Below are 17,938 nucleotides of genomic sequence, written 5' to 3'. Positions count from 1 at the left end.
ATGAATGTGATGGCCATTCCCTGTTGTTTGTCCCAGTCAGACCGAGGTGTCCTGCCTCCGATTATGGAAATTCCACTTAGCGATCGTGACTAATTTGAATTTGACTGAGCCTCCTGAAAAGCCAACTAAGCTATTGGTGTCAGTCACCATATACAGTACGATGCTAGAGAATTGCTAAGGAAATTATACGCGGGGCTAAAGAAATCCTTGCTTTTGTTTGTTCTGAACCTGCGGCTAATTAGATTGGCAGACATTGTGGTCAGAAGAGCCCAGCTATGGATTCTGCATGCCTGAAGGAGACGAGGCACTTGGGGAGAGACGCACGCTGCTTCTTGTTTTTTTCTTGCAGAGCGAGCGCCGAGGAATCTGTAATGCTGTTCCATTAATGATTAATAAACCATACCGAGCCTGGTTATCTGACGTTGAGATTATTAACACAGAAAATGCCGGCTGCTATGGCTGATCCCCTTAGGGTCCCGGTCAGTGGGGAGCCGATGGCGCAGTGCCTGCAGTGAGAGGCAAGGTTTGCACCACCCAAACGGCGTCCCCGCATGGAGCTCTTATTTTCATCCGCAGGAATGAACGCGGCGGCTCTCCCTTGGAGTGCTGCTGCTGGACACTTATCGCAGCTGTGGCCTGCTTAGTGGGGTTTTTTTTAAAAAAGGCGAAGTGTTGCTGCAGTATCTGACTTGTTCATTGTGGTGGCATCGGTTCTGCCCAGAGCAGAAGCTGTCAGGAGGATGGGGGGTGGGTCTAGCCATCTGTCAGTTCAGGGGACGGCAGCTGCCACCAGAACCAGCCAGGCGCGGAATTTCAGCGGGTGCCTCCTTTTCTCAGCAGACGGTGAGGCCTGAAGCGGGTGCATGGGGGCAGCACCTGCGGATCTATCCTGGCTGGGAGCACAGGGCAAGTCAGACCAAGCAAGCGCTGAAAACCAGCTTCTCCATCGGCTTTTGCTCGGAGACTGGCTGCAGACAGGGATGGAGCCTGGCTCCCTTTCACAGGGGTTAGCAGAGGCCACTGGGATGTAGGGCAATGGATCACAGCTGATCCCTCCTTAAGCAGGCAATTCTATGCACACTTACTTGGACGTAAGACCCACTGAATTATTTGTTTGTTCATCTTACATATTTATAGGCTACCTTCCTGGAGAAAGCCCCCGAATGGCAGTGGACGTGAAATCACAATGATACATCGTATGAAGACTTTAAAATTCCAAAAACCCAAAGATAAACAAAACTTTAAAGTACGACTCCGCCAGCAGCAAAGGAAATGAATCAGCGGCATGGATAATAAAATCGCATCAGTTATAAACCACTTGGCACAAACAGGTCTTCAAAGCCTCCTTGAACAACATGAGTGAAGGGGCCAGCTGTACATCCCTTGGGAGGGAGTTCCACAGATTAGAGACCACGACAGAGAAGGCCCTGCCCAACAAATAGATCTCATAGGCGGGTCAGTGAACAAGGCCTCTGATGCCAGTCTCAAACCATATGGGTGTAGATGGCCTTCCAAAGAACCTGGGCCCAGACTGTTCAGAGCTTTACAAGTTGAAATCAGCACTCTGAATTGGAGCTTATTTTCAAGCAAATGTGCTAGGGTTGCACTGTCAGATGGCGACATATAAACTGGGCCCCAGGGACAAATCTCCCACAGCCCCCACACAAAGCCCCTAAAGCCTTGAGCTGCCCATGCAACACCACGTATAAGACACGTGTAGGCAGGGCCGGGCAAAGCTGGTAATAGGCCCAGGCCAAATGGGAAATGTAGGCCCCATTTCAAACTGCTCATTAAGTATTTTTTAATCAGTTCTAAATACATATGATCTAGGACGATTTAAAAAAAGGTAATGGCAAGCACTTTTATTCAAGCTGTATATAAGACATCACTTCTTCACATTCAGAAATGCTTTACGTGCTTTTTTTTGGGCAAATTCATCATCAACAACAGAAAAATCAAGCAACTTTGCCCAGGGGGACTCGGAGTAGGTCCCCTCAAAATCATTGGCCCATGCCAACTGGCCCCACTGCCCCACCCACTCTGCGTGTAGGGCAATTCTGCTAGCACCGCTTCAAGACCATGTGGTTCCCTGGCCCACCGGCCCACCCCCAACACCCAAGTGTTGCACGTGGACATCTGCGTAGGGGAAGCCTATACCAGTTAGGAACCCTGCACGACGGAGGTTCCTGACTGCAGGGACGCCTAAAAAGATTGGCTTCCCCTATGCAGACGTCCATGTTCAATGCTTGGATGGCGTGAAGCAGGCCAGGAGAGTGAGACGGTATCAGAGATGGGGCCAGAGGTGCAGCCCTGCTGCTCCTTCTATGTCCCCTTCATGCAAATAACTCACGGGCCGGGGTGGGGGGTGCTTGACACATATGTGGACAGTTGTCCAAGATGGATACAGATACACCATATATAGAATTGCCTCAACGGCTCAGAGAAACAGAGAATGTCTCGCAAAATGTCACTGACACATCCCCAGTCTCGGGGGGCTAAACTCTGAACTCCAAGGGCCAGCTGTTGCAGTGCTGGAATGGTAAAAGTGGTATGTCACCTATAAGGATGTAAATGAATGAGCCATCTTGTCCCCATTTCTATGGGACAAGGCTGCATAGAGCCACCATTTGTGGACCTGACTAGTCTTCGCATATGTGGGAATTGTCCCTTGTTTCAACGCCAGGCACTGAGCGTCTATTGGTTCAGACAAGCCTAGACTTGCCGTGCTGCATACTGTGGACGGGGTGGGGTGAGGGTGAGGGTGGTGTTTTTTCTACCATCTCAGCCCGCCCCCGCCCCACTTTCCCTTTATCTCCGTACATCAGCTTATGCCCTCGCATCAGTTTCGCAGCCACGTTTCCTATGAATATGCATTATTAGGAGTCTGAAGTCAGCAGAAGCAACAACCTCTGGATTTCTTCTTGCATCTTCTGCCAAGGCGGCAGACAGAGACTTTGACGCTTTGACTCGCTATGTATCTTCTGTAGCCGAGTAGGCTTTCATCCCCCTGCCTATGGTATCGGCTAAAACTAGAGCCACTTTGTCCTTTTTATCTCCTTCAATGCAATTCTGCGTTCTTCGTGTATGTTAATTGCTTAAATAAACCTGTGTGTTCTGATCTGCGGATTCTAATTAAACTTATCTCACCCCAGATCTCGCCCGGCCCCTCGCAACCAAGTTACTCAGAAAGCATACGCTGACCCTCCAGGGAGCTTGAGTGGTTAGAGATTGGAAGCTGGCAGAGTTTCAGTCAGTATCCCAGTTAGATCTCACAACCAAAGCAACTCCCCCTCTGGCATTGTGCGTGAGCTCCGCTGCTCTTTAACCCAGTAAGTGGAGGCAGCTATGCTTTCTGTTTTAGGGGGGATTAATTCCTGATAGTAAAGCAGGTGTAACTAGACACCCTTCAGTTTTTCAAGTAACCCCTGGAGTGCCAGGGTAAGGCGATGGCTCAGATGTCACTGGTGTCATCGACACCAAGCAGGATATTCCACTATGAAAGTGGTATGAAAGCGATATATAAAAGGCAGGAGCCAAACAATTGCTTTGTAGTGGTAGTGAAGTGCACTGACAACTGTTAGGGCCCATGACAGATCTACACCAAGGAGGATGTAGCACTATGAAAGCGGTATATGGTATGTGTCATGGGCCCCAACGATTCTCAGTGCACTTCAGTATTGCTGTAAAGCAGTACTGTGGCTCCTGTCTTTTATATACCACTTTCATAGTGGAATATCCTGCTTGATGTAGATGAGCCCACCGTCATCTTTTCAGCACCAGGCAAGTGTTTTCCATTAGCGTCTCATGCAGGCAGCCGGGTTTTGTATTCCAAAAAAAAAAAAGAAAGAAAAGAAGAAGAAGAAGAAGAAGAAGAAGAAGAAGAAGAAGAAGAAGAAGAAGAAAAAAGGAAATTGTGTTATGGGAGTAAAATGCAATTTCTTATTTTCCTAGCCATTAGTAATGGCCCAACTGTGATGTTCATTCTAGGCTGTGACTGGGTGGAATTGAAGATTTTGTGTATTGTGGATGAACACCTTTTATAGAATTTGTTTTTAGATTATACTTTGATGGTGCTGATGTTTATTTCAACTGATGTGCTGCCTATGGTTTATACTGATGTTGCTTTTTCTGTTATATTAATTATGGATTTCTGTATTTGTGTGTATCACTCTCTTCAAGATTGTTTATTTCAGGGGAAAGTGATGCACATACTAATAACAACATCATTAAGACTCTCCAAGGAACACCCAAGTCTAGAGTGGTCCTATGGAAAGGAGGACAGGGCTCCTGTATCTTTAACAGTTGTATAGAAAAGGGAATTTTAGCAGTTGTCATTTGTATGCATGCAGCACCTGGTGAAATTCCCTCTTCATCACAACAGTTAAAGCTGAAAGAGCCCTGCTCTCTTTAGCTGAAGTGACCAAAAACAAAGAGAGCAGGGCTCCTGCAGCTTTAACTGTTGTGATGAAGAGAGAATTTCACCCGGTGTAGGGTGACCATAAGAAAAGGAGGACAGGGCTCCTGCTTCTTTAACACTTGCATAGAAAAGGGATTTTCAGCAGATGTCATTCGTATATATGCAGCACCCCACAAATTCCATACAAGCAATAGTGCTTGTCCTGGTCCCAGGTGCCATGCTGCCACTGGAGTTATCTTCAGCAGAGGTGCCAGAACCTGCAAAGCAAGTTAGCCTCTGAGAAGACTCTGGCACTACTCAAGACAGTCCAGGTCCCTCAGGGGTGATGCCTTTGGATATGCTTCCTGGAGAGGCAGAGATTAGCTTCTGAGGCAGAGGGGGATGCTGGGTCATCACCTAGTCCCCCGCAAATGCCGTGCCTTAAGTTCTACAGTAGGATGGTGGCCAGGCAAAGAAGTGCTTGCTTGCTTAGTGAAGAGGACCGATCTGGGATCTCCTCATGAGGGGGACATCTGACAAGCCTCTAATGTGATGCAACTGAGCCCTGCATGGGGCTCTTGTGGTTCCCGCTATATCAGCTCTCTCACTTGTAACTTATGAGCTGCTGGAAATAATGTCTGAATTCAGCTTTTGTCTCTGCATCCTCCCTGATCTGGTGATGTGTTTGAGTCTCTAGGGTATTGACCGCTGGACTTCTACCTGACTCTGCTTTTGGACTGCATTTTTTACTTGATTTAATCTCGTGCCTTCTGACCTCGGCTGCATCTCAGACCTCACTCTGAAAAAAACCCTGTCTAGTAAAAAATAACAACTGTGTTTGACCACTTGCTTGCTAAATTGGCTATTCTATTGTATTTGCTTAGCAAAGAGCAAGGACTGAGTTTAGAGCTGGACAGAGCTTATGTTTCACCTGGAGAAGATCCCAGGTTTAATCAGTGGCATCTCCAGGTGATGGGAAAGATTCTACCAGGGACCTTTGAGAGCTGCTGCCAGTTGAGGGAGGCATACTGGGCTTGATAGAGAAATTGTCTGACTTGGTATAAGGTAGGGTGACCTTATACCAAGGGAGGGATAAGGGAGGACAGGGCTCCTGTATCTTTAACAGTTGTATAGAAAAGGGAATTTCAGCAGGTATACATGCAGCACCTGGTGAAATTCCCTCTTCATCACAACAGTTAAAGCTGCAGGACTCCTTTTCTCTTTTGTATCTGGTCACTGTAGTATAGCTCCTGCAGCTTTAACTGCTGTAATGAAGAGGGAATTTCACCAGGTGCTGTATGCATACAAATGACACCTGCTGAAATTCACTTTTCTACGCACTTTTATACAGGAGCCCAGTCCTCCTTTCCATAGGGTCATCCTATATAAGGTAACTTTCCATGCAATTGGGAGAGGGTTTTTTGTGCTCTTGCTTCTGAACCTGATACATAGTTAGTATAACTCAGAAGGGTGGGTCCCGGAGATTATAATGGGTCACAAGGGAGAAGGTGGTCTCTAAGAAGGGATGTTACACTTCTAGCGACAGGCATGGCCCACAGCCCAAAACCACCCACAGCCAGGCACGCTTTTGTCACCTTGAGATTCTTGACAGGCACAGTGGGGTCAGAGAAGAAGCTCTGGCGGAAAGTAATCTCAATGCCAGCCTCTTTGACGCGCTCCTCTAGGTCATCCAAAGTCTGTGGGAATAGAGAAGGAGACATCATGACAATGAAGAAATAGGGTTTGGGGGAAATGGATCAGCTTAGGAGCAAGACTGAATTAAAGGGATACAGTCATAGTTCAGGGTTTTAAAAAATCCAGCAATGCATGTATTCTGTGCTTCTACAACATCATTGCAAATGCATAGCATTTGCACCCAGAGGAAAATACAGTTTCCTGAGAATCTTGGTTTTTACAGTTTTTTCAAGTTTCTACCTGCTATGGTTGTGAGGGGAAATCTCAGAAATTGAAAGGGGCTCTGCATAAGCCCTTGCCTCTTCCCATGGCAAGCAAAAGCAAACTAAAGGAGCAATACTATGGCCCCCAGACAGGTTCTGAAGGTGGGGCATAGGATAGTTTGGATTCTTGGATCTGAGGTCAGAGTCGGCACTCTGACCTTGGTGCCAGGAATGTGAGCTCACTGACCCCCCCCTGCCAACGTGTAGAGATTCATGCTGGAGATCTCAGAAAGGAGAGAAAGGGGCATGTCAGTGGATGTGGAAGGGAGGCAGCTGGGGAGGTCAGCTTACAAAGTATCCCCAGGCCTCCCCAGCCTCCTTCCCTCCTGCTCTGCAGAGCTCCAGCTAAATGGGCGAAAAAGCCTGTCTAGCTGAAATGAAGAGGGAGAGGAGCACAGACGTAAAGATTGCCCCCACCATTCTTCCTGCTCTGCATCGGATGGCTGTCAGCCTAAATAGGTCAAAATATGCAAAATATAGGTGACTATCAAGTCACAAAATTTGGCTTACCTTAGTGGCAAACTAGATGTTATGTTAAGCACACCTTTTGAAGCATGTGCTTACAAGTGGCTACTCTGTTTCTTTTTCAGAAAAAGAAGCCCCAGCTCCCCCCCCCCCCCCCCCGCCCAGGCAATCCATTCGGGGCTTCTATGGAGCAGGAGGGTTTTTAACCCTTTATTTCCTGCACTGTTTTCCTGCTGAGAATCACTCCCCACCACCACCATTTTTTTTTTACTATTTCCCCCCCCCCCCATTTACTCCCCTGGATAATAGCCTGCTTGTATGAAAAGGCCTACTCATGAGCAAGGCAGGAAACAGGCATGGCTAGGAAGCTTCCTATAAGAGACAGAGGAAGCAGGAGGCCAAGGAGGAAGGAATTCGATAGTGATCTAGTGAAAGGGAAGCAGGACTCTATGGAGGAAAAGTTGGATGTGAAGATCTCACTTCCCCTGACTGAGGTTCTAGTCATGCCTAGTCATCCTGCTCTTCACGCTAGGTCATAATCCAACACAAATGTAAGCACACTTAAGTTTACTAGTTACAAGTCCATTGAAATCAATGGACAAAGGGGCCCAATCCAGATAACAACCACGTTCAGGATTAGGATCCTACAGCTGCTTCACCTGCAAAATAAAAATGGCTGACATACACAGCAGTATTTGGAAAATAGACTCTTTTCCTCAGATCATGGAAAAGAGACTAAACATAAATTTGACATAAAGAATTATAAAGAAAACTTCTAAGTAGACCATGGATTCCATGTACACCTTGGATTGTAAAGTAATAGTGAAAAAATATCAATATTGCTTAAGTGTGCTACCGTCTGTCAATAATTCAATTTAGATTCAATGTATTTCTTTTTATCTATTTATTTCCTTTTTTCTTATTCTTTATTTTCTCGTTCTCACTCTCTCTCTTGTCTTTGTTGATTTTGTTTTGGAAAACTAATAAAACCTTTTTAAAAAATGGCCAGGTTGTTGTTGTTTTTTACTGTTTTTTTAAAATATGAACAACATAGCATTACTTTGATCCTAAAGGTGCCTAACTCTGGTGTGTGTGTGTGTGTGTGTGTGTGTATGCGTGTGTGTATAAAGATTCAAAAGATTCAGCAAGAACCATGACATGCTTCTTTTAGCAGCCATACTCTGCATTTATCAGCTGTGGTCACACAAATTTTCTAATTAGCTCTGGCTGCGGACTGAGAACAGACTCTCAAGAGAAGGAGAGTTGCTTAGCCCTAAGGGAGCTAGTGGAAATGTACCACAATGAGACAAGAAAGGCTTCAACCCATTTGCCGATCACAGTTCACACCAAAATAGCTTCATTTGCTTAACATTTGCATAAATGTGACGGACACTGGAACACAGCTGGTGGGAATGCTCCACTTCTTTCTCAGGGCCCTTTATGCAATTTTCCTTGTCTCAAATGTGAAGCAGTAATTCTTCTTAGGACGTCTTGGAGAGAAATAGAGCTCAGTTGAGATCTTAGATGACATTTATTAAGATTCAGTAGGAAAAAAGGCCCAGAAATATACTTTGTCAGAGCACTCTAGAGACACCTACGCCTCTTTTCCTGTGCCTCTTCTATCTCATCCCTTACTCCTCTCCTCAGCTATTGAATTTTAGACTGTAAGTTCCCTGGGGTGGAGACTAGTTCCCCTACTCCATTTATATCACTCTGCATTGACAGCCTGCATAATAAATATAATCAAGAATGATTGTTTCTACTCATCAAGTATAATATTTTCAGTTATATCATAGTCATGATGAGGACTATAAACTTATTTTGAAAGAAAGCTGAAAACTTCAGGATTCTAACAAGTATGCTAAAGCCTCAGTCCCCATGGGCTATCCATGGCTTTTAAGTTGCCTATCTGTTGTGTAGGACAAAGCTGCGATTGTTAAGACTGAAGGAAGTGTCATGTCCACTCCAAATGAGGATTAACATTATACAGAGGGTATTAAATTGTATTAGGATTGCATTTTAGAGTTAGCTAGACCTAAGGTTTATCCTGGGATTGTCCCTGCCTGCTCCCGGGATATCCTGCGTGTCATTTACATGAACAGGGATGACCCCGGGACAATCCGGGGATAAACCTTAGGTCTAGCTAAGGCTTGAGTCTGAACAAGGAGGACGAGTTTAACCTTAAGATTGTGAATTCAGTTTCTGGAATGGGGTCTTTGATAGCTTTCTGAAATTTGGAGATTCACAAGATCTGTTTAGGTAGACAAATCATGTCTTAAAACTGAAAACTCAAATCTCCTAATCAAAAGAGTGTGGACAAATGAGATCAATTAGCATTCATAATGTATTCAGTGAGACAGATTTGGGCTCACACAGTTTGGAACATTCTGATATGGATTCAGGTGATAAAGAGAGAGGAAGGAGAGGAGATGTTGATACACTGAATTAGGATAAGAAAAGGGACAGGGCCAACAGCCAGGTATAGAGCAGGAAATAGGAGCAAAAACCCTTTCCTGTCCACTAGAAGCTCCTTCAAGGTCCCCTTCCTCTTCTCAGCAAACACTGCTTGCCCATTTCAATGTTTTCCTCTGAAACACGTGGACTAGCAACTTAAGATCATTTTATTTTTGTCTTTTCTGAAACATTAGGTACTGAGATTCTCAGAAAGCTGAAGACTATGCCAGATACCATGTTCAGAGCAGATTCTTGTATTTGGAGAAGGGTCTTAAAGCAGCTGTTCAAGCAAATGACCATGAAATCATGCCCTGAAATGGAGTGATAAATTTTAATCTTTGCTAGTGACTAGCAGATGACAATTTTTATAGAGATTGGAGTGTTTATGGAGCATGGGTGGGTATACTTCAAAAACCACTGCGTGTGTGTGAAGTGTCCCTCTGTTGTGGTCTGGTGTTACCCAACCTTTCCAATAGGTAATGCGATTATTTTACTTTTATTACAGCAACATCTCCAAAGGCTATACTTTACTTTCCCCATAGGAAAAAACAGCATCCATTCACTTTTACAGGGGGAGGGGGGAAGTAACAGTTTGCAGTCAAAGGCAGTATAACTGTGTAGTCTGCTATGGCTTATTCACAGCTGTCAGGACTAAACCTGCGCACTTCCCTTGGGGCAGAGATAGGAAAATTGTGGTGTTAACAGATATTTTGGCCTACAACGCCCGTCAGCCATTTCCGCAAAGCCAGTGGTGAAGGATGATGGGAGCTGAGGGCAATCACATCCATAGGGCCACAAGTTGCCCATCTCTGCCTTGGGAACAGAAGGCTAAACCTTCTGTACCCAGGGCATGGAGCAGGTTTAGCCTTCTGTATAAGGGAATGGCCACCGCTCAGAGGTAGAATATGCAGAAGTTCCCAGGTTCAATACTTGGCATCTCCACTTGAAACCATCAGGGAGCAGGTGATGGGGAAAACCTCTACCTGAAACGCTGGAGAGCCGCTGCCAGTCAAAATAAGCACTAGGGGTGAGCTGGACCAAGATAAGGTAGACTGGTCTGTTAACTGCATCACAAATTGCAGTCCGTTTCTCTGGTTCCATAGAACTTAATGGGAACCAACCTTGTCCTTGGTCAACATTAGAAATAATGGAACTTTGGGGACTGGCTTTTATAAATACAGACTGCAAGGGCAGTTTATCCACCTTGTCCAACGCTCCTGGTTAGGACTGGTGCCCTGGCTTATAGTCAGGGTTGGGGGTGGGGGTCAGTGCCCTGGGACCTGTTGGAAGTTGCAGAATGCCCCGGAAGTTTACGGGTGTGGTTTTAGCTCAGGGTTGGGGCTCCATACCGAGGTGAACACCTCTGTGGTCTGCTGTATGGTGGCAATCTTGGTCCAGCTCCACTTCTTGAAGAGCTGCACACGGGTGGGGTTGTGCAGCGTGGCCGAAGGGTGCGTGCGGAAGAAGGTGGGGAAACGCTGGCGGTTGGACAAGGCTGGAGAGCTGGAGCCGTAGGACAGCTAGAAGGAAGCAGAAGACAGAGGCACGACTGAGTGGGGGGAAAAAACCCAAAACAGGCTGCAATGCCAATGGTGATCTCATCTAACCTTGGGATCCAGATTCCCCACCCGTTCCTCACTCACTCTTCATTCACACAAGTTCAGAAATCTGGATCAGTGACGCTGAAGACATTCTGTACTGACCACTAAATATAAAAGCCTGCTCCAGCTCCACTCCCCACAAAAAAAAGATTTCTAGAGATGCGGCAGTTAAAACACTGCAGTTTTCTGGAAGGTTTTATCTGAAAACCCTAACCCCCCCCCCCAATCCCCAGATGTGTGAGGAGAGGGTGGACCATGTTAACTCAGTGTTGAGAGAAATGCACTCTGCACAAGCTCAGAGGCACTCTCTTCACATATTTCATGGCTGCAAAAGAGGATGCTGGGCTGAACCTTAGTTCAAATTAAGACCAAATTATCCTACAATTCCCACCGTCACTATGCACAGCAAACACATGATGGGAAAGGTGCTCACCACAATGAGGTTCCACATGCGCGCAGCTTCAGCCACCAGGGTGGAAACGCTGCTGCAGCCCGGCATAAGGATGATCTTGATGGGGTCATTGTAGAGAAGCTCGTAGAGGAATTTGGTGGCCACACCAGGTTCACACTGTGAGTAGATGGGGTGAAGAGAACACAAATCCCGTCACAAGGATGCCGATGCATCCCTAACCTGCCCGCATGCTCCTGGGTACTCCCCCATTCAGAATTCAGAGCAAATCCAGCAGGAGTCAAGAGGAAATGAAGTTGAGGCAGCTGCTCCTAATGAGCTGTTTATTTTTCAGCCAAATTGTACACTAGGCACCGTACATGACGCAGCAGCGATGTGGTCCCTGCCCAAAGGGCTTGCAATCTAGGAAGTGGATGAGGCAGGGAAGATCAGCGCTTGACAAATTAGCAGTGGAGAAGATGGGATGGGGAAGAGTTAGATGCCCGTGGACATTCAGGCATGATGCAGTAGGGCGGGGTGAAAACGGCTTCTCTTGAGGAGGAAGGGAGGCAGCTTGGTGAACGGAGAGGGGGAAAGGCTTGAGGGGCTGTCGCTCAGCGGTAGAGCACTTGCTTCGCATGCAATAGGTCCCAGGTTCAATCCCCAACATCTCCAGACAGAGCTGGAAAAAACTCCTATTCGAAACTCTAGAGAACCACTGCCAGTCAGTGAAGACAATAATGGCCCTATTCAGAAGACACCTTAAACCACAGCTCTAACCATGGTGCTTAAGCCAGAAAGCTGGGCTGTGTTCAGAAGACACCTTAAACCATGGTTTTAGCCACGGTGAAAAAGGCAAAAAGCCTCATTCACTGTAGTTAAAGCCAAGGTTTAAGGTGTCTTCTGAACACAGCCCAGGTTTCTGGCTTAACTACTGTGGTTAAAGTCTTGGTTTAAGGTGTCTTCTGAACAGGACCACTGAGAGCGAAATGAACCGACTTGGTAAAAGGCAGTTTCATGTGCCCAGAGAGGCCCCAGTTGCCTGATGAATGAGGGCAGTATTAGTGGACCACGGGTCTGAGGCGAAGGCTCTTTCAGCAACGTCAGTCTATAGGTAGACAAGCCAGCCTGTTCTGCCTTAGCAATAGAGATGTTGAGCTATGTTTGGAATAAGGGGGGGGGGGGGGATGGACGGACAGAAGTATCCCCTGGAATTTCATTTACAAAAGAAAAGATGATAACGCCGGATCTTGGGACAAGGCCTGAAGAGGAGCTTCGATGGATTTGGGTCCAGCTTTCTTAGGTCCTGTGTTAGGCTGCTTCGGTCACTTCTATGTTGTCAGGATGCAGAAAGAAACGCAGGGAAGAGCAAACACAGGGGGCCATTAAGGATGACCAAAGGTATCCACCTAGTCCAGCAGCCGGAACAGACGCTCCAGCTAGGAAGGCAGAAGCAGAGATGAACCTCCCCTGAGATCTAATACCCTCATTCTGAGGATGATAGTGCAGGTCAGACTTCCCCAAGAGAAGTTTTGGACTACAGTTCCCACCATGGTCTGTGCTGGATGGGGATGATGGGAGTTATAGTCCAACACATCTGAAGCGTGCCATGTTGGGGAAGGGTGGTGCAGACAATAAAGCAGAAGGTAGCACTGAGCACAGAAGAGGTGAGCCGATGGCTCTCTGAATGGTGTATGGGGGTGCTGGTGCCAATGTAGCAGTCAATTTACCTTCCACCCCTTCCAAGGGACTAAAGATGCAGCAAATGCCTCTCTGGCTCTCTATGTAGTTCTTCCCTACCTCCACACTCCCCGTCTGACTCCGGCCCTGCTGTGTCTCTCTCTGGACAAATGTGCTAGCCATCCCATCCGCTACTTCTCTCCCCCCCCCCCGCCCCCCACATCCTGCTCCTGGCTGTGCGCCGCCACCGCAAGGGGATGATGAATTATTCAGGGCATCGCCGCCCGGGAAAGAGGATCAGTTTCCATGGCAACCCCATCGGCAGGCGCTGCCACGGCAACCTGTCAGCACCAGGGAGCGGGGCTTCAATGGGGAGGGAACAAAGAGAATGCGGGGTGGGGGTGGGTGACTGGGAAGCACAAGGTGGCAGCAAAAGAGGGGGAGCGAGAGGGGGAAAAGAACAAGCAGGGCAGGCAGGCAGGGAGGGAGGGAGGGAGGGAGGGGCAGGCATGTGTGGGAGGAAGGACAGAGGAACAGATAGTTTGAGGGATAGAGGAGCGGGATGAGTGGCGGCTGCAATCAGGGAGAGGTAAAACACAGGCACATACGGAGTCAGGCCCTTGGTCCATCTAGCCCAGTATTGCCAACACTGACCGGCAGCAATGACTCTCCAGGGTTTCACGTGGGTTTTTTCCCAGCCCTACCTGGAGATGTCAGGGAATGAACTTAGGGACCTTCTGCATGCAAAGCAGGTGCTCTATCACACTGAGCTACGGACCATCCCTCCTAAAGGCTATGCGGGGATAGATAGAAAGACAGAACCAAGGTGTGTGTATGGAGATCAGGGCTGAGAACCGGACAGGACAGATGGGGAAACGACAGACTGTGCTTTGTACATAAACAGAAGGATGAGGATGCTGCTGTGACGGTTTGGATGGGGCACTGGTGGGGGTTGACGCGTACAGCCCCGGGCAGCTGGGAATAGGGAAGGCATATACTGTTGTGCGTGGGGACAGCCAGACAGAGAGTGGGCGTGCATGTGTGTTTGTGGGAGTAGAGATATGAAGGAGCCGGCATGGAACCGGATTTGATATGCCAAGATCAGTACAAGGGACTGTGGGGCAGGCTGTTGCAGCAAAACGCGGGCGGCAACTCAAGTGTACTGCAACATGGGTGTACTTCGAAATCATGTGCGCGCATAGCCTGGGGGGGGCACCTTTGCTCATGAACATGTCCAGGGCGATGTAACCAATCCACAGACACATGCGACAGAGGGGAAAGTGTCATAGCAAAGGCCATAGTAAAGAATGGGAAAAGATGCTTGGGTTCATCTCTCAAAGGAACATAGGAAGCTGCCTTAGACTGAGTCAGACCAAGGGTCCATCTAACCCAGTGTTATCGACACTGACTGGCAGCAACAGCTCTCCAGGGTTCCAGGCAGGATTCTTTCCTTGTCCTACCTGGAGAAGCTGGGGATTGAACCTGGGACCTTCTGCAGGCAAAGCAGGTGCTCTATCACACTCAGCTAATTCTGGGAGGGTAAATTATAGTCTAACTACAGCAACATATGAAATGAAGGGTTACATTTCAGTTGCCTTCTCAGTACTAGTGATGAGAGCCAGGAGTCATTGTGGCCGAGTGAATGCAGAAATGGCTTGCTCCCGGGTGATAGCTGACTGTGAGGCTATCCTAGAAGGCTTGAGGCACACGGTGTCACCGTTCTATCCCCCACTTGGTTTTGCTTTCCACTCTTGACCATTGGCACATTTTGATGCTCAGCCATAACAACGGAGTCAGCTGATGCTCTGAGTTTGGAACTATCCCAGTGAACAAAAAGAAAAGAAAAACCAGAGGTGTGAAGGGCCTCAGTAAACCGGATGAGTTGTCAACAAGTAGGAATACATATACTGGAAGCCAAACAAGATTAGTGCATGAAGAAAGGCACAAAGGATGGTAGAAGAGATGGTAGAAAGGCAGGCACAAACGCACAGCAGGCAGAGTGAATTAGTATACAAGGCAAGAGTATGCAAAGGGGGAAAGCAAAAAGAATGGGACAGCGTGTGACAAAATTTGGCTGTACAAATGCAACAGTGTTCATCTGTAAAATCCTTTGACAAAACTTTGGTCACTTTTTAAATTCTTTATTTTGCATTTATTCCCCGCCCCCCCATTACTTTTTAACCTAAATAACACACTTCCTCTTGCGTGTGCCACAATTTAGAATATCAGAGCATGTAAATTAACAAATAAACATTTGGGGAGTGGAGGACACGGTTGACCAGCTTGACCTATTCTGAAGCCCAGATCTGGCTTAGGGTCTCACTGTGGTGCAACTGTAAATGTAGATGGGCATATTCGCGCTTGAGAACACGTTCTCAGTTTCAGCAGGACCTGGCCAGGTTAGAGACCGTGCACAGCTTGTTTCTGAGGTTGCTGGGTTACATTCTCATTTTGCACTCCCCTCTGACTACATCTCATACTGGCTGTGCTTCAACCCCTGCCCCCGCCCCAACACACATATTTGAGAGGCTTTCTTCCTCAAGGAGTCTGTGCCTCTTGCTCAAAAAGGTATCCCAGGAGAGAAAGACCTGCCAACGCAAGTGCTGGGACTCCCTGGTTATCTCTCCCTTAGTAGCTCCTACTGGAATCAATGCCCATCCAAATCTACAGCCCTAGAAACAACCTTCAATCCAGTTCAAGGCTCCAGCAATGGCTGCCCACACCAACTGGCGGTGCTATGATGACCCTCCGCCTCATTCCACCTCTTGTCTCAGTGACACCACCTCATCTCACCTCCAGGCACATCGTGACCTCTCATGTAGGGCCCCCAGCCCAAGAGACAAGCCTCCCACTAAAACGGCCAAAGTCTCACTCACTTCCAGTCTGGCCCATCTTGCCAACAGATAAGAGGGTTGACAGACCTTTAAACCACATAAGCATCAATAGGCTTAGTAGTGTTCTCAAAAACCATACTCCCCAGCCCCATATAGCGCCACTCCGGCTCTTATCCTTGCATGCACATTCTTCCGTTCTCTTGATACAGGATCAATGCTAATTAAATACTCCTCCTGCCCCGGCTCCTCCTCCTCCTCCTCACGTGTGTCTCCTCAAGTGTCCCTCTGCCTGTCCATCCTGGTGTGTCACTCCCTGGAGTGTCTGGAAGTCTCAATGTGACTCTGCCTCTCTCATACTCACCCCACCAGTGTCCCTGCACGCCCCTTCCTATTAGCTCCATTTCTGATCACGCTCCCCAAACTCTTCTCTCACCGTACACATCACTGTGACTGCTTCCAGTTGCACCCTTCACGCGTCCCTTTCTCCCTCCCATTCACCTTGCTGCTATGTTGGGCCAGAGCATCCCATCAGAGCCTTTTGCCTCTCTGCCCCTTTCCCAAAGCCCCCTGTGGCGCTCCTCCAAGCTTGGAGCTCTTTGGCCTTCGCCGAGCTCCACCATTTCCCCCAACCTCTTGGATGCCGCCTTGCTGCCTTGACATGAGACCAGGGTTGCAAAGGGCTCTGCCAAGCGAGGCTCTGGCCCAACGTGCCAGCAAGGTGAAAGAGGAAGGATCCTCAAGCTCCCCCCACTCCCGTTCACCTTGGAGCCCTTTGCCGTTAACCTGGTTCCAGCATTGCCCTCATGGCGGAAGCCTTGCACCCACTTTACCTTGACAAGTGACCCTTCTTTACCACCTCATACACACACTGCCAAAGCCCCACTTCCTTCCTTCCAAGGTTGCCTCGCCTTCCCATCCCTCCACTCCTCCCATGGCCACCCTAGTTGAAAGGATCAGCACCCCCACCGACAGCTCTCTCTCCAAGCAGGCTGGCCTCTACATCCACTGTACTTGGGCTGGGCTGGGCTGGGCTGGAGGGATGTCCACCAGCCACATCCAAAACGCTGCTGCGGGTCCGGCCATCCTGCTGCGCCCAGGGCTCACTTTGCTGCACTTGGCCACGGGACAACGCATCCACCCGGCTGGGCTCAGCTCAGCCCAACTTCGCACTACCACCAGCCCCAAAACCTGCAGATGATGACAACCCAACCCCCCCCCCCGCACGTGTCCCCCAACCTTCACAGCCCCCCTCTGCCTCCCCGCCCTGGACGGGGTGGGACGGGGAGTGGAGGGAAGGGGAGGGGGGTCCTCTCACCTCGCTGTCGCGGTGGTCGAGGCGCAGCTCGTAGTCGGGCAGGATGTCCCTGCGGCTGTTGACGTCCTCCAGGGCCATCTGGGCGGAGGGCAGGCAGGCTTGGCCCCCCGGCCAGCCGCCAGTCATGGGGAAGAGCGCCCCGATGTGCAGCCTCTTCTTGCCTGCGCCCAGCGGGGGAGAGAGCAAGAGCCAGCCCGTGAGCACCAGCAAGGCCGCCTGGGGGCCCCCGGCGGGGCGCGGGCCGGGCAAGGCCATGGCGGTGGCCGGCCGCAGGTCAGGGGCGGCGGAGGCGGCGGCGAGGGCGCGCGGTGGCGGTGGCGGTGGCGGTGGCGGCACTGAGCGGTGGCGACGGCGAGGGCGCCAGCGCCGGCTCCTCCATGGCGCTGCCCGGCGTCGGTGCTGCAGTGAGCGAGCGGGCGGGCGAGCGAGCCAGCCAGCCAGCCAAAAGGAGGAGCGGGGGGGGGGGAGGAGGAGGGGGCGGGGGCTGATGTCAGCGCGGAACGCCGTGGTCCAGGGCGCGGGGGGAATCGCAATGAGCCCACCACCGCGCCGCCGAGGGGAGGGGAGGGGAGGGCAAGCGAGGCGATGGAGGAGATGATGGAGAAAAGCGGGAGGCGATGGAGAGGCAGAAGGGCGGAGAAAGGGGGGACATGATGGAACTCCGTGGAGATGGTGGAGGGAGGCGTGGAAGCACCCGGGGATGATGGAGTAACGGGAAAGGGGGAGAGAGAGAGACAGAGACAGAGACACAGAGAGAGAGAGACACACACAGAGAGAGAAGGGAGATGGAGAACTGAAGAACAGGAAGGCAAAGGAGAACGGGGTGGGTGGAAAAGACAGACTGAGC

At 49.3% G+C, this 17,938-nt stretch overlaps 1 protein-coding gene across 1 annotated transcript in view; it reads right to left on the bottom strand.

Moving 5' to 3' along the window:
• LOC134395911 (gamma-aminobutyric acid type B receptor subunit 1-like) overlaps nt 1-17,383 on the bottom strand; it is a 46,007-nt gene extending 28,624 nt beyond the window's left edge. Inside the window, 4 exon segments of the mRNA XM_063122152.1 lie at nt 5,992-6,093; nt 10,623-10,793; nt 11,308-11,442; nt 17,092-17,383. Coding sequence (XP_062978222.1) covers nt 5,992-6,093; nt 10,623-10,793; nt 11,308-11,442; nt 17,092-17,346 — 663 coding nt within the window. The 5' untranslated portion in view covers nt 17,347-17,383.
• Nucleotides 17,384-17,938: the final 555 nt, after the last annotated feature.

Source organism: Elgaria multicarinata, chromosome 3, assembly GCF_023053635.1.
Source record: "Elgaria multicarinata webbii isolate HBS135686 ecotype San Diego chromosome 3, rElgMul1.1.pri, whole genome shotgun sequence".
Taxonomy (NCBI): domain Eukaryota; kingdom Metazoa; phylum Chordata; class Lepidosauria; order Squamata; family Anguidae; genus Elgaria; species Elgaria multicarinata.
Note: the sequence above shows the minus strand (reverse complement) of the source record. Positions and strands in the feature narration are given on the sequence as shown.